The sequence below is a fragment of the Agelaius phoeniceus genome, chromosome 2 (genome assembly GCF_051311805.1).
Source record: "Agelaius phoeniceus isolate bAgePho1 chromosome 2, bAgePho1.hap1, whole genome shotgun sequence".
NCBI classification, from domain to species: domain Eukaryota; kingdom Metazoa; phylum Chordata; class Aves; order Passeriformes; family Icteridae; genus Agelaius; species Agelaius phoeniceus.
In genome coordinates, this window is record NC_135266.1 from 13592210 (window position 1) to 13608338 (window position 16129).

At 59.0% G+C, this 16129-nt stretch overlaps 1 protein-coding gene across 2 annotated transcripts; it reads left to right on the top strand.

The window, feature by feature from the left end:
* The first annotated feature begins 4534 nt into the window (after positions 1-4534).
* ARX (aristaless related homeobox) lies at positions 4535-12470 on the top strand. 2 transcript variants are annotated; one of them, XM_077172109.1, is made up of 6 exons: positions 4535-4950; positions 6035-6755; positions 8022-8067; positions 9967-10036; positions 10121-10295; positions 11176-12470. In XM_077172109.1, exons 1-6 carry the CDS (start codon positions 4758-4760, stop codon positions 11414-11416), a joined length of 1446 nt encoding a protein of 481 aa, XP_077028224.1. In that variant the 5' UTR covers positions 4535-4757; the 3' UTR covers positions 11417-12470. The 2 variants fall into 2 exon arrangements, with proteins under 2 accessions (XP_077028224.1, XP_054511047.1); XM_054655072.2 differs by having other exon boundaries at positions 4538-4950; positions 9967-10295.
* The last annotated feature ends 3659 nt before the right edge of the window (positions 12471-16129 follow it).

A 16129-nucleotide genomic window follows, 5' to 3' on the forward strand; every position in this document is an offset into this window, starting at 1 on the left:
AACATGCTGAAGTCCAACATCATTCTGCAAAGAGATTTTGGTGCAGTGCCCTAGTGATAGTTGCTGGGTACAGATTACCCAACGCTTAAATTGTCAATCTGCAGTGACGGGACAGCAGTTATCTTACCTGAAATGAGAAGGTTGTTGAGCCATTGAACCCTGAGGTGCAGCATTCAGGTGACCAGTGACTGGTCAAAGCCCCAGGGGACACAAAGAGATGCTGGTTCTCCCCCAGCTGTCTGATCGCGGCTATGGGGGATGTGCAGCTGTTCTGAGGTCCCGCATCACCGTCTGTAGGGTATCAGACAATTTTTTTTAAGTGTTTCACAAGACTTTAGCAGAAGAATTGAGTAGTTCTGGGCAACAACCCATCTCCACCCATCTCCACAGCTCAGGGCTGAACTGTGTGAAGTCAAGGCTGTGCCCAGAAAAGTACTCTCCACAAAGCTGAAAAACATATCGTGAATATGGATTGATATAAAACGCTGTGAGGCTCACAAGGGGAATCATGTGCCAGTTCATGACATCTAAACGGCATCATGCATTTCCGCTCTGCCTGGTACCGAGGCATCCCACCTTCCCCAATGCCCAGCTGTACTGCGTTTGTTCACAGGACCATAGTCCTGAGGCTGGGCGGGGGGGAGAGAGGGGGCTGTGCCGGGGGAGGAATGAGACTAAATCACGTCTCTTGAAGACCAGTGGTCGCCTGTGTTTCACTCTCCTGCGCGCTCGGGCGTGGGGCGCTTCAGACCCTGCCGTTCTCTGCGGCTGACCCTGGCTTACCTAGGAGCTGTGGCTCTCACAGCACAGAGCCAGGGGGAGCACGGGGCCAGGGCGCCCAGCACGTCGAGGAACGGGGAGGAAACTCCAGCGAAGAGCTGGGAGGGCAGGCAGAGGAAATACAGTTTCTGTACCTCCCTACAGACAGCTTCTACACAAGCCTTTTTCTTCCGCATAAAGTAGACAATGATAAATCGAATTGTGATATCTATGGTAGACAGTGATAAATCAGGATTTACGGTAGTTGTTATCGTTTTCTTCTCCATTGTAAAAGAGAGTAAAAAATAAACAACAACCAGCTTGTGTAAAAGCCTGGGGATGGGCTGCGGCTGCGGCTCCACCCATGCGCAGGGCTGGCAGGGAGCGGGAACCCACCGGAGGGGTTCCCGACTTGAGCAGCCTGGACCGAGGGTTGCGGGATGCGCCGGGGACGGGATGGGCACCAATTGCTCACGGACCAAAAGCTGCCGTCTGCTCAGTCCGTGGGTCACAACCTTGTGTCGCCGGTGGCCGCCGCAGTGAGGGCGAATCCTCCCCAGCCGAGGCAGACGCTATTCCCTGCGAGGTGAACACAATTTCTCACCTGGTCTTGAACCGATCTTGCACATTTCCAACCACAACGCTTGTAACAGAGCTTCGCCCTGTCTCCGCCCTAAGATCAAACACCTCTCCCCAAGCCTGACAGCGCACTGCCATTTTGTAGCCACATCCCCTCCCAAGGAAGGTTTCAGGGGGGAGCGCTCCCAGCGACGGGGCTCTCTGTAGCGCTAAAGAAAGATGAACAGGGAAAAACAGTGACGAGCCCAAAGCCCATTGCAAACGCCGTCCCCGGGCCGCCTGGGCAGGTCCGGGAGAAGGGCGTGCGCCGGTGCTGCAGCCGCCACGGGCAGCCGTCGGGCGGTGGTGCCGCGGCAGCCGCGGAGCCCCGGCCCCGCTGCGCGGCCAGGCGGAGAGCGCGGAGAGCTGCGCACCTGCCCCACGCTCCCAGGCCAAGCGGGGCCGCCCGCTCGGAGGGCAGACGGCGAGGGGGACACCCTGGGCTGGCCGGAGGGTCCCGGGCAGAGCGCGCCGGGGCGCACCGCCCTCGCCCCGCGGTGGGGATGGGTGGTTTGCACAGAGGGCCGGTCCCGGCAGCGTCAGCGCTCCCATTGCTCCTTCCCGGCAGGGCCCCAGCGGAGCCGGGCGCGGGTGGGTGCGGAGGCCGGTCCCTGGGGAGAAACTCATCGCGGAGGCCCCGGGTGCGAGGAGCCGGAGCGGATATTGTTCTGGCAGTGGCAGCCGAGGGTGTTAATGTAGGCTGGCTGGAGTGAAATAAGGCAAATATTTCCGTTTGTGCCCTCCTGCCTCTCTCAGCACCGGCTGTCAGTCCTCGGGCTTGTTATCCGTACAAGGTATCAGTTTGTTTGGCTGAGCTCAGCAAGGTTTTCTTCTCCGAGCAGAACTATAATTGCTATAATTCTACTGTATCATTTGGATCATTGCAGTATTGTTGTTTTCTCTCTCTCGTTCTCTCCCTGTAATACTGCCATAACGCGCTCCAGTGTTAAATTAGCAGGTTGCAGGGGGAAGGGAAGAAAAGAAGGCGAGGGAGAGACCATAAATGACTAAAAGTTTGTTTAAAAAAATAAATAAAGCAACAAAGTGAATTGGTAGAGGAGAGCTCGCATCGCAAAGCATTTTTGCCTGCGAACGGGAGTACTGCGGGCCCGCCCCACGCCCTGGGCTGGCCGGGGCCGCGTTTCCTCCGGCAGGGCCCGCCGGGGCGCCGGAAAGTGGGGAAGGGGAGGCCCCCCGGCCAGACTCGGGCACAGGGAGACAGGGACCGGGGCGGGGAAGGAGTGAAAACAAGCTGCAGACGGCTGGAAGGCCGCAGCAGGGCTCGCTGCGCTCCGCCCGTCCCCGACAGCCTCGAGCTCCCTCCCGCCGCAGTCCCGGCTCGCACCGCCGGCAGCACCGGAGGGTCTCGGCGCTGCTGAAGCCCTCGCAGATGCCGCACCGAAGGTCCTCCGTGCCCTCCGGCTGTCGCCTGTGCTGCGGCGGGTCCGGTTCCCCCCCTCGGGCAGGCAGCTCTGCCCGTCCCTGCTCCGCCACTCGCAGTGTCGCGGCTCGCCCGCAGCGGCTCGGCCGGCGCCCGGCAAGGCAGCGGAGGGAAGGCGGATGCGGGCCGGGCTCCCCGGCTGCCGGAGCGCCGCTCCTGGCCCGGTGCTACCCGCGGCTCCGCGCAGCTTCTCCCGGGCAAGAAGCCCCGGCAGGGAAGCCCGGTGGAAAAGTCGCGGTGGAACCGCCCGGCACGGCCAGGGCGAGAGCAAGAGGCGGCAGCCCCTCTGCTCGCCGAGCCTCGCCAAGGGCACCCCTGGGTATTCCTGTCTTTTTTTTTTTTTTTTTTTTTGTTGGTTGGCTGGTTTGGGATTTGGGGTGGATCTTTTTTAGTTACTGAGTTAATGAGCTAAATGCCACTCGTGCCGGGGATGGCAAAAGCTCCCTAGAGCTGAGCACCGAAGGCAAACGGGGCAGCTTTGCGTACCCGGCCCAGGAGCACCCGCAAAGCCGGGCCGGGCTGCGGCCGCCCCGCCGGCCGCGCACGTCGGGGCGCTTCCCGCTGGCATCGCCTCGGCCTGCGGATCGGGGGGAAACGAAGAGGGATGAATGAGGGATAGGAACCCCTAGGGGCCCCGCTCCCAGGGAGAGGACGACTCTGGGTTTAACGTTTGTCCCCGCGCACGCACCTTTAGAGCTTGGAAGTGTGTGCGTGTGCGCCCTCGGGCGTGGACGCAGCCAGAGCGGCGTTTAGCCCACGCCAGCACGGACACAAGCACGCACTCGCCTATCTTTTCTCTTAATTATCTCTGGTTAATTAGGAGACGTCAGTTCCGCACGGCAGTTGTAGCATGAACAGGGAAAATTGGGCTGTCTCCGCTTCGGTGCTCGGGCTGGGCATCACCCGAACAAGAGGACGGGTTATTTGTGGTGACCGGGAGCAGTTTCTCCGACGTGTTTGTGCTTGCCGAGAACAGGAGTGCACACATGAGCGGGGACGGGCAGCTGTACCGTGCCCATCAAAACTGAGCCCAAACTGACCGGACAGGGAGCCTGAACTCGTGACCGCCCAACAGGGAAGGGAAAGGAGGGAGCATAAAAAATGGTCAGAGGTTTTCCGGCCCCGAAGCGGCGTGGAAAGCGCCGGCGGAGGGGAGATATGTGTGCGGAGAAAGGCGGAGGCTGTCAGGGCAGGGAGGAGTCGGGCGGACAGCACCGCACCGGGCTGCGCGCCCTGCCCTGCCCGGGGGAAGCTCTTCCCGGCTCCCGCACTCGGCTGGGTCGGTCCCGGCCGCTGCAGGCGCTGCGCAGGTGCTGCCGCGGAAAGCGCCGAGCGAGGACGCGACATTTCAAACAGCGGCGGCGAGCGCGGCGAGCGCGCGGCCCTGCGCAGCACTGCGCCCGGCGGGCGCTGCCCGCGGGAAAACGCGGCGCGGATCCCCCGGCACCGCCCACGCCATCCCGCCCGGGAATTGCCGGGGGCTAAGGAGGGGTCGGGCGGGGAGCGGGCTGCCGTCGGGGCGGGGGGGTGGGGACGGAGCAAGGCGTGCCACGGGAACTCCGCCGCCGCCCATCCCGGACGCCCCCGACGGCTCCCCCGAGCGGGTCCCCGCCGGCTGCCGCCCCCACGGAGCGGGGGCGGAGCGCGGCGGGAGGGGCGGGGCGGGGCCGGGGGCAGCGCGGCGACTCGGGGCGGGCGCCGATCCGGGGCGGTCCGAGCCGGGCTTTGCCGGGCGCCGTCTGTCGGCGGCCGCCCGGCCTCCGGCGGGAGCCAATCAGGGGGCGGCTGCCCGCACGTGGAGCCGAGGGGACTCAAGAGCGCCGCGGCCGCCGCTCACTCCCCCCGTGACGGGCGTCCCGGCGGCACCGGGCAGCGCCGCGGGGGCGTCCGCGCCGCCGCTCCCGCCCCGGCCCCACGGCTCGGCCCCGCTGCCGCCGCCATGAGCGGCCCCTATCCGGAGGAGAGCTGCGCCGAGCGCCCCGAGTGCAAAAGTAAATCGCCAACTTTGCTGTCCTCCTACTGCATCGACAGCATCCTGGGCCGGCGGAGCCCCTGCAAGGTGCGGCTGCTCGGTACCGCGCCCACCCTGCCCGCCATCGCCGCCCGTCCCGACACCGACAAGGCCGCGCAAGGTAAGCCCTGCCGTCCCATCCCGCTCGTCCCGTCCCTTTTCCCCGGCATCGGGCAGGCCCGGCTGAGTGTCCCCCATTCCCTGCACAGCCTGCGGCTCGGCTCCGGCCCCGCTCCCCGCCTGCACCGCACGGCCGGGCGCCGCCTCGGAGCTGCGGCCGCTGTTATCCCGTTACCGTGCTCGTTAGCGGCTGCTATGCTGCCAGGAAGCGCGGCCAGAGCCGTGCCCGGAATTCGTCACAATTCTTTCCCTGGGGGTCGGGTACCGGCGCTTTAGGCTGCTCTTGCTTTCGATATGTGTGTAATTTTTAAAGCCGAAATAAATCGGTGCGAGATGCGATCCGTGTGGGGGGAAAGCCTGGCCCGTTCGCATTAAAACCTGTAACGGGTTTCGGCCAGCGAGCCGGGGCCGCGCCCGGCAGCAGCCGGGGCAGTGATAACGGGCCGCCGGCAGCCGCCGCCCCCGGCCCCAAGTTGGGAGCAGCCCACTCCGGAGCCGCGGGGAGCCCGGATGGGCAGCTCCCATGGGCGGCCTCGCTCCCGCTTTTCCCGGCGTACACTGGCGGGCGGGATTGTTTCCTACAAAACCAAAACTACACTTGGGGAGGGGGGGAAGATTATAGGAGGGGGGGAACAAAACAAAAAAAAGCCAGCGGAGGAATCCCGGGCCGCCGGGCGGGCGCACTGGGACTGCCGCTGCCCCGCCATGTGGGATGTGGTCCGGCGCTGACCGCTGTCGGAAATGTGCCGGCGCAGGCCCGGGGCTGCCAGAGCCCCCTCAGCCTGTCCCGGCCCCGTGCGAGGCGTCGGGCCAGGCTCAGCGGCCCGGAGGAATTTCTTGCTAGGCTGGGAGCAGCGGCGCGGGCCGGGGCCGGCCTGAGGGACGGGGCAGGAGGTGGAAAATGGTGCACGAAGGATGGCTGAGGGACTGGACTCTTGCCCTGGGCTCTATTCGCGCAGATCCTACTGACCGTGTCTTTCCTTCTCTCTTCCTTTCTTTCTTTCTTTTCTCCGTACCCTTCTCCCCGCCACGCCTGCCCGCTCCGTCCGACTGCTGCGGCCGTCTACGCCACTTTCATGGCTTAGGGTCCCCTAAGGCCAGTCCCCCCTTCGAGCCGGCCGAGCTGCACCTTCCCCCCAAACTGCGCCGGCTTTACGGGCCGGGCGGGGGCCGGCTGCTGCCGCCGCGGGCGGCGGGGCCGCGGGGGGACCGGACGGAGGGGCGGCCGGAGGGGGGCGCGGGCCCCGTTCCCGCTGCCGCCCCGTGGGACACGCTGAAGATCAGCCAGGCGCCCCAGGTCAGCATCAGCCGCAGCAAAAGCTACCGTGAAAACGCGCCCTTCGTGGCGCCGCCGCCCGCCCGGGACGAGCTGGGCAGCCCCGCCGCACACGTCGAGGAACGGCCGGGCCCTGCCGCGCCGGCCGCGGAGGAGGAAGAGGAGGAAGAGGACGAAGAGATGCTGGAGGAGGACGAGGACGAGGAGGAAGAGGAGCTGGAGGACGACGAGGAGGAGGAGCTGCTGGGCGAGGACGGCGGGGGGCTGCTGAAGGATGCCCGCCGGGGCGCCACCGCGGCCCCCGGGGCGGAGGGCGGGGATCTGTCCCCCAAGGAGGAGCTGCTGCTGCACCCCGAGGACGGCGAGGGCAAGGACGGCGAGGAGAGCGTCTGCCTCTCGGCCGGCAGCGACTCCGAGGAGGGGCTGCTCAAGAGAAAGCAGCGCCGCTATCGTACCACCTTCACTAGCTACCAGCTGGAGGAGCTGGAGAGGGCCTTCCAGAAAACCCACTACCCCGACGTCTTCACCAGGTACCGGCGCCGGGGCCCCGGCCGAGCGCGGAGCGAGCGAACCCCGGGGGGACGGGACGGGCCGCAGTGTGCTGTACCCCCGCCCCCGGCGGTGAATCCTGCCTCGGGCACCCCCGGGCTGGAGGAGACGGGGAACGGGGCCGGGTTCAGGGGGGACCCAGGGCCGGCAGAGCCCGGGCAGGCCCGCCTGAAGGCCGCCGCCGGGCGCTATTTTTACCCGCTGCCCACCCCTCCTCTCACCGCGGCCGCTCCGGGATCGGTTTCGCGCTGCTCGTGGGCTGGAGCCCGGCCCGGGGAAGCCCCGGCAGCGGCAGAGATCAAAGCGCCGCTGCCTAAAAATACCGGCCCGGCACGTCGGGACCTCTTGGTGCCCGCAGTTGCCCCCAAGGAGCCCAGGGGGGCCCAGCCCGGCTCTGTCCACACTTTCGGGGACATTTTCCCGTTGAAAATGGGAGGTCGGTGGTGGCGGGTCTGGCCAGCGGCTCCCCCGCGGGAAGCGCAGGCAGGGAGAGAGGCAGAGCCGCCAGCCCTCTCCTCGCGCTGACCGAAAATTGCAGCTCCCCACTCCCGCCTTAAGACTAGAGGGGGGATCGAGTCCCCGGAATCGCAGTTTTCGATCCCGAAGACCCTCCCGGTTTCTCGTTTGTTTTGCCCGGGGGTTGGGGTTCGGGGCAGCGTTGGAACAGGAGTGTTCACGGGGGCATTTTTTTTCCCCTGGACCTCGGAGCCGCGCATCTCCCGCGGTGCTCACCTCGGGGCGCCGCCTGGCCCCGGCCCCGGGAGCGGCTGCCCGGGCTGTGTATGGACGTGCCGCAGTTTTTTCGTTGGTGTTTTTTTACGGCTTTGGGTTTTGCTCCAGGGCTTTTCACGCCCTGAGGGTGCGGGGCTCCGGCCACGGCAGGGTCCCAGTTATGCTGGGAATGCTCCTCTCTGGGACACGGAGCTGATGAGCTATTTTCCAGTGCCTTAGTGTTTTCCGATTTACCTTAATTGTGGCAATGTGAACCTCCGTGTGGAGCTTCCCGGCTGCCGTCCCCTACACGGCAGCTGCGGCTGGAAGTGGCCGAATTTGGGGAGCGGCGGGGAGGGAATGCCAAAACCCTGGAGTCCCAAGAGGAGCCCAGCTCGGCGGCCCGGAGCCGGGCCGAGGGTGGCGACAGGCGGTGTCCGCCCGCGGCCCGGCCCCGCTCGCCTCGGGCACCGGGATTTCGGGCGCGGGCGATTGGAGGTGCCCCGGGCTGACGGCGGCGTCTGTGTCTCCCCCAGGGAGGAGCTGGCCATGAGGCTCGATCTGACAGAAGCCCGAGTGCAGGTGAGTGGCAGCGGCGGGACCGGGACCGGCGCGTCCCTCGGCGGCGCCCGGGGAAGGGTGGCCTGGCCCCGCCAGGGCCGAGCCCTCGGCTGGCGGATCCCCGTGTGATTAAAACTCAGGGCTCCCGTTTCGCTTGTTAGAAACCCGCTCGGCCGCAAGTCGGGTATTTGGCTGCCATCAAATCTCCAATCGGGCTTCATAAAAGCCCACTTAGTGCTAGAACAAACAGGGCCATTTGAAGGCGAAATGTTGTTTGATTTCCTCTCCGCCTGCACAAGGAGCTGGCTAATGCTATTTGATTTCCCATTTTTGATAGCAATAAGCCTGCATTGATCTAATAGTGAGTGAGTGCAATGCTATTAAAGGTGTTTGCCGCCCCATACCAGAGTGCATTTCCCAACCCGGGTCTCATAACCAAAGAGACGATAAACATTGGGATGCCCTGATTGCCAACAGAAAACAGATGTCTCTGGGTTTGAAGCTGAGCAAATCACTTTACAGTTAAAATCGGGCGCTGATAAAGCATAATAAATTCCATATGGCTCATTTAATACACAACAGCTTCTTGCATTAGAGGGGCTAATGATGAGATTTGTCCCCTCCTTTCTGTTGACACATTTCTCCATTGTCAAACAGAGATGTGACAGCAAATCAGTATTTTCAGCTCAGGGGAACAAGTCGTGGGAAAGTTAAATAACTTTTTTAACAGAAAGACACCCCCTTTCTTTCTCCTCTATTCATGGCAGAAGATGTAATTAAGTGAATATGAATTATGAGAGTCCCTTCGTTTACCTTTGGGTCTACTCAGACTTATTAATTCAATAAGGGGGAATTGTAGTGAGGACAGCTTGCTAATTGAGTTTTAGCGGGGAGAGACGCTCCCTCCGTGCCAGGCTGTTGCCTTCCGCACGAGCACAATGCCTCTTCGTCGTGGGTGCCCAGATAGGCGTGCGTGGAGATCGATTCCCGCTGAACAACTGCAGGGAGACTCGCAGCGCTGCTGCCTTTCTGCCTTCCGGGAAAGAAGGGTCTCATACTGAGCTTACAAAGCCCAGCATAACAGGAAAAACTCTGCCCACACCTGTCCCAAAAGATTTACAAGCGTCTGTCTCTCAAAGTCTCTGTCTGTAGGTGCGTGTGATGGCCCCTCACTTGGTTATTATATATATAATAACGGAATCTTTTCTTTTCCTTTGAAATGCAGTTTATTTTCCTCTACCTCTCTCCTGCTTTAAGCAGTTTTATTTCACGATTTTTGCTTTGTGGGAGGGGTAAAAGAAAGGACGGCAGTGCCATGGCATCCTAACTAACTTTCATAAAATAGATCTTAAAAGGGCAGCCTTGAAATCTATATTTGTTGCTTTGGTTGCCTCACAAATTATTTATTCGTTTCCGATATTAGTGAAATTACGATTTTTTTCCCTCTCTTTAAATCTGAAGGGAAAAAAAAGTCTAACGATCCCCAAACCATATAATTTGTAAATATGCCCTTTAACGAAAAAAAAAAAAAGTCGCGGTGTGGGTGTGAGTGCGGAATAATTCTCGCGTAGTCCTCTTGGGAAACCGTACTGCCGCTGCTCCAGCGCAGCGGGAGCCGCCTCCCGCTCCGCTCTCTGCCCGCACCGCCGACCTGCCGCCAAGGTGTGCGGGGGTGCGGAACTCCTGCGCCCCTCGGGGAGCCGGGGCGCGCCGCAGGGCCGGGGCTGGCACCGAAAGCCGTGGGTCGGCCCGGCCCGGGGCTCGGCGCGGCACCGGCGCACGTGGCCCCCTTTGGGGCGATCCCGCTTCGGGGGCGGCGGAGGAGCGGTGGCCGTCGGGCCGGTGCGGGGCTCCTGCGGGGCTCGCCGCTCCGAGGGCGCGGGCAGGCGTATTAAAACCGGTTTTTCTTTTGGCTTTCAGGTATGGTTCCAGAACCGTAGGGCTAAGTGGCGGAAGAGGGAAAAGGCTGGGGCTCAGACACACCCCCCAGGTTTGCCTTTCCCTGGTCCCCTGTCAGCAACTCACCCCCTCAGTCCATACCTTGATGCTAGTCCTTTCCCTCCTCATCACCCAGCTCTAGACTCCGCCTGGACCGCCGCCGCCGCCGCGGCCGCCGCCTTCCCCAGCCTGCCGCCGCCGCCCCCCGGCTCCGCGGCGCTGCCCCCCGGCGGGACCCCGCTCGGCCTCGGCACCTTCCTGGGCGCGGCCGTGTTCCGCCACCCCGCCTTCATCAGCCCCGCCTTCGGCAGGTACCGCCCGCCCCCTCCCCGCGCACCGGCACCGCGCTGTCCTGAGGCGGGGGCGCCGGGCTGATCGCGGCCCCACACGGGACCCGCCGCGCGCGGCCGCCCCGCCGTTCGAACTTGGAGCGCCTCGCAGCCGGCGCCGATTGGGCGCCGCGCGGGTCACGTGCTTCCGCCGCGGCCGCTCATTGGGCGGAGGCGGCTCCTCGCCCGCCCCCCGCGCGGCCGCGGGTTCCCCGTGGGGGCGGCCGGGCCGGGGCAGGGCCCCCGCGGGACCGGCCCGCGGAGAGCGGTGCTCCCACTCAGAAATTAAACCCTTGCTTGGGTTTCCCTACGTGCACGCGTGGCCTCTGCTTTGCTTGGGGCGGGGGTTGCCGGTATATTTGGCCAGTCGGGATGAACAGGAGCCGCGACATCCCGGGTGCCGTGAGCCGCTCCGGCCGCGGGGGGACCGTCACGGACAAATTTTTAGCCGCGGCCATGAGTGGGGCTGAGCAGCTTCCACAGGCTCGCGTCGGGACGAACTCCCGCGGAAGCCGCAGGCGAGGTGCGGGCAGCGCCGGGCGGCCCCGGCAGCGCTGCTCGCGGAGCCGGGGCGGCTCCGGGGAACGGGGGGAGCGAGCGCTGCCTGCCCGGGACCGGGGGCTTTTCCCCGCGCATCCCCCGGCCACTGCCCCCCTGACTGTGGCAGTCAGGGAGGACCAGGCTCAGCGATTTTTCCTCCCTTTTTTAAATTTTTTTTTTTCCCAAAAAATCTTTTGCCTGCCCGCCGTCGGGTACTTCCAGCGGGTCTCTGTCCCCTCGCGTCCGCGCTTGGTGGGGAGGAGGCGAGCGGGGCCGGCGCTCCCTGGCGCGGCGGTGACGGCCGTCTGTGCTTCCCTTGCAGGCTCTTTTCCACCATGTCCCCCCTGGGCAGCGCCTCCAGCGCCGCGGCCCTGCTGCGGCAGCCGGCGCCGGCCGCCGAGGGCGCGGTGGGCTCGGCGGGGCTGGGGGACCCGGCCAGTGCCGCCGCCGACCGGCGGGCGTCCAGCATCGCCGCCCTGCGGCTGAAGGCCAAGGAACACGCCGCGCAGCTCACCCAGCTCAACATCCTCCCCGGGAACAGCACGGGGAAAGAGGTGTGCTAAGGCACGGCTGCCGTCCGCGGGGTGCGGGATAGGGTTTTTTTAGGGGGGAGAGAAAAAAGAGGGGGAGAAGAGGAGAGTAAATACGCGAATCAATAAAGGTCACCTCAGACAGCATGAATCAAGACCAAACGGGGGGAAAAATAATGATGATTTTTTAAAAAAAAGAGGACCAGCAGCTGAGACTGTAGTAGGTCCTCAAGTTAGGAACTTGGGGAAAGTGAATGCCTCTCGCATCATCCCTCACACGAGTGAAACGACACTTAAAACCTCCTGAATAAGTAACTCCTTGGCTGGTACATTTCTTAAATGTACGACATGTCCATTTCCTCTATGAACGTAAGGGGGGAAAAAGTAAAAAAAAAAAAAAAAAAGAAAAAAAAAAAGAAAAAACCCTAATAAAAGTTACTATATATTAGCGTTTCGTACACTAAATATTTTTCCTTCTGTTTATCTGGCAAGAAAAAAAAAAAAAAGAAAGAAATAGAATTGTAATTAAGAAAGTGAAACAAAAAACAATAGAGAAGCTAAGAGAGGTGGAAAGCTACCCACATCTTCTTAAAATAGCATCCTAGGATGTTAAGTTGGTCAGTTAGAAGCGCTGGAGAACTATTTTACATGTTGCAACGAGCTGCATATGCTAACCAAGGATGCTGACAGTGCAAACTGAAAGTAAATTTGATGCTGTAAGATAACCAGTGCACTTAGGGGAAAGGGTATATCTTTTTCTTGTTATATTCTTTATCACTACACCAACCAAGGTTTTTATATCAAACCAAAGCGAAATACACTGCTAGAATATGGACTGTTTAAGTCACTAAACTGTGATTATTAATTCTGTACATACCATTGTTATAAAAAAAGAACAGAGCTTTGTATATTTGAAAAGTTATAAAACAATTGCACTCAGTGTAGTGTTGTAAAAGTTTGTCATTCTGTAGATTCTTACTGTGTTGTAGATATAATAGGTTCCTAGACAAATATTTATGTACAAACTCTTTATTTAACTTATTAACTGTAGAGGTTTCTGAAACCCTCAAGAGGCGATGGTACAGTACTTTTTCGTGTAATGTCGTTATTGTTAACACTTTTCCTTGCTATCCGGTGGAGAAGTGCCACGTTCAGAAAATAAACAAAAATATATGTTTAACAAAAAAAAAAAAAAAAAAAAAAAAAAAAAAAAAAAAGGCATCAAAAGAAAAAGCAGAAAGCCCTGCTGTCCTTGCGGGGCCGGGGGCGGCCGGGGCCCCCCCGCGGGCCGGGGTGGGCGCGGGAGGCTCGGCCGGAGCCGGGAGTGCCGGGACGGACGGGAGGTGCCGCAGCCCCGTTTGCGAGCGGAGCTGCGGAGCGCGGGGTGCTGCGGCACCCACCCAGGGCCGAGCCTGTCCGCGCTCTGTCGCGGGCACCGTGGCGCGTCCCCCCCGCCGCCAGCCCGGGGCTCGGGGCCGTCCCTTGGTGGCAGCGAGCGGTGCCACCCCGCGGGAGCCGCCCCACTGCCCGGCACTGGGACGGGACAGCCCCAGGCTCTGCCGCTGCCGAAAGGCGGGAGTGGGGGAGAAAATCTGGAATTTTGGGGAACGCTTGGCCACCCCCGCACCGTTGGGGTTACAAAAGTTTCTCCGCGCCTGCCCCTTCGTTCTCCTAGAGGTGAACTTCCGTTTCTTCCCTCTTCTTTTATTACTCTCTGGGTGGTTTTCTTCCTCCTCTTTTTTTTTTTTTTTTTTTTTTTTTTGTTGGTGGTTTTTTCTTTTTTTTTTTTTTTTCTTTTCTTTTTTTCTTTTTTTGGGCGCAGCTGTCCCGTGTGCCCCTTCCCCGGAGCAGCAGGGGCCGAGATGCGAGAAGCCCCGGTCTTTCCCCCCGGCCGTGATGACTCCTGGTCCCCCCCGACCAAGCCCCGGCCCCCGGACGGGCCGCAGGAGAGCCGGGGTGTGGGGCTCTTATTTTGGGTGATTTGGTCCAATCTCGGCAGCGCTGCACAGCGCCGGGCCGGGGCCGGAGAACGGCCCAAGGGCATCCCGAGAGGGGCCCGGGCCGGCGGGCGGCTCCGCGGGGCGACCCCGGCTCCGGGCGGCGCCGCTGGAGCGAGCACCGCGCGTGGGAGCCCCCCGCGACCCTTCCCCGCAGCTCCCCCCTCCACTCACGGCATTTCATAGCCCACACCCCCCAACCCCGCCCGCCCCCAGCCGTATTTTTGAGTTCTAAAACCCACCATAGGCGCGAAAAAAAAAATTTATGGGAAAAATAAGGCTTGTTCCTTGGACGTTATTAACAGTGCAGCCTGAAATATACATTTTTGCCTCAAAGAAAAGGGAATCATTATCAAGCCATTAGGCATTAAGAAATGTCATTCAGTCATTTTTATTCATTCTGCTGAAATCTTCGTAAAAGCCCGAATCACACTTCTGCAAGCAGCAATTTTGTTAATCCAGGGGGTTATTACTCTGGTCCCTTATTAGGATCTATACTGCTGCCAAGCAATCCTATAACCTTCTCAAAAGAAGTTTACCTCCGTGTTATAAAACCAGTAGTGGTATTTATACTGTGCAATAATTAGTGTATTACCTGAATCCACTAACAGGTTCATTTTATCTCCGCACAAAACCCCTAGTCTGCTTATAGAAAGCTTGTGCCTCCTTTGGTGCTGTTAAAGTGGTGAAAGAGTGAATGAAGGCTGGTAGCACTTTCTCCTTTCGCCGTGCCTTAATTCCCATCTCTTTTTGCTCTCATCCAATTAGTGCAGTGTATTAAGCGGTTTATCATCTCATAGTCAGCTATTGAGAGAAACAAGGCGAACACTTTGCAATAGAGCCTGCTCTCCTTTGACACCCTCAGGTACTTACATATTCCACTGTGCTATGAATAATAGAGGAAGAATAGAGCGCTAATTCCCTCATCAAAGAATGCCTTGTCTGCTGCTTTGCTCAACAACACCATTCTGATCAAAAGAAAAGCAATAAAGCTTAGCATAACAAAACGAAACCTACTTATTAGCTTAGTGGTTAAATTAATGCAGAGCCGCTGCTATTCAAAACCAAGGTTTGAAAACAGCCTCCAACAACCTGATAATGCTGCCTTCGGGATGAAGGAATTTTAATCTGAAATTTGAAGCTGGCACAGATGAGTTAATCTATTAAACTGCTATAAGGAGGGTGCGGGAGAACTATTCAATTAAGGCACATTTAAGGTGCCCTGCAGAAGACGGGGATGGATTCGAAGGGGAAGATGTGCTCCGCTCCGGCCTTAGAAAACTGCCTTTGGCGGCGAAAAGAGGGATTTTGGCACAGCAGCAGCCGTGTTTGCGGATGGGAATTCTTTTTCATATCGCATATGTCATCAGCGAAACCTGGCCACCGGCTCCATACATCAACACTCCTCTTCCCCAACTGCAAATAAATACAAATAAACACAAACCTTCATTTTAACAGCACGGGGTGGGGGAGGGGGATATGAGGAGGAAAAGGAAGGGAAGGCGATTCAGGCCAGAGCAGCCTCAGAATGCAAACCTCCGAACTTCACTCTTCCCAAATTATTTACAGCGCAGCGTTTACCAGCTCCATTTAATATTAAATGCTATAAAGATGATTTTGCATTTCCCAGCCTTTCTGAGGGGCCAAGATGAGGCACGGTGCCCGGAGCTGATTAGAGGGAGAGGGGAGGGGAAAAAAAAATCCGGTTTACTCCTTGCCAAGACTTCAACTCTGATCTGACCAGCTTTGCTGAGAGGAATCAAAACAAGCCTCCACTGGGGTAAAAGCCCTCATTTCCCATCGTGAACCCCCCCGGGCTGTGGCTGCCGGGGGCTCCGGGGCTGTGCCACTCACAGCTCCTCCGCCTCAGTGCGTGGGGGAACAGCCCCTGGCAGGGCCACTCTGTGCTGCTGCACCCTACACAGTCATTCCACAACACTCTCATTTAATCTAAACATCCCTAAACTTGCAAATTAACAGGCTCTTCAGCTGTAATTATACAGATACATACAAGTGCCACAGGGTCAGGTTACGCCATATCTATCCATTTTATTTGTATACCTCATGTTTGGAGGAGAAGGTCACACTTTTCACTTTCCTGAGGCATTCTACCCAGTAGAATCAGTATATATCAGTAATATCTTCATAATCCTAATTGAGCTGGACACAATAAATCCAAAAATCCCTGCATGGAATTACAAGAAACCAGGATCTTTTGAAGTTCTGCAACTTCAGTACGGCATCTTGGCAGCAACACCTTCTTGCCAAGCAAAACTCCAAATAAAGTCTGTTTTACACTATTAACCCAACTAAACATATTGGGAAGGATCAATAGCTCACCAGGGTGGGACAACACCTGCACACCAGCAGAGATTGCACAGATTCCATTTCCCACTGTAGTGATTCCATGTGAGCAGAAATGAAAGGGTTTAGTTCCAAAAGTTGCTAGGAACATGACTGTGTATTTAGGCATATTCAAACTGACACTACCCATACTGACACACAGCTTCTCCCAAATGCCACTCTGGGGACAAATGAATGTCATAAAATACTCTGAACACAATCAGATACATGAATCCCTACAGTGCCCAACATGTTCATGCTGATCCTCTTACTTTTTCTTCAAACTTCCTTTGTTAATGGCTGTTCATCCTAAAAACAGACACAAAAGCAATTCTGTAAGACCAGAGGTCCAGAGCAATATGACCTAGCATTCATATTTTTAACCATCAGATCATAGAATCAAATC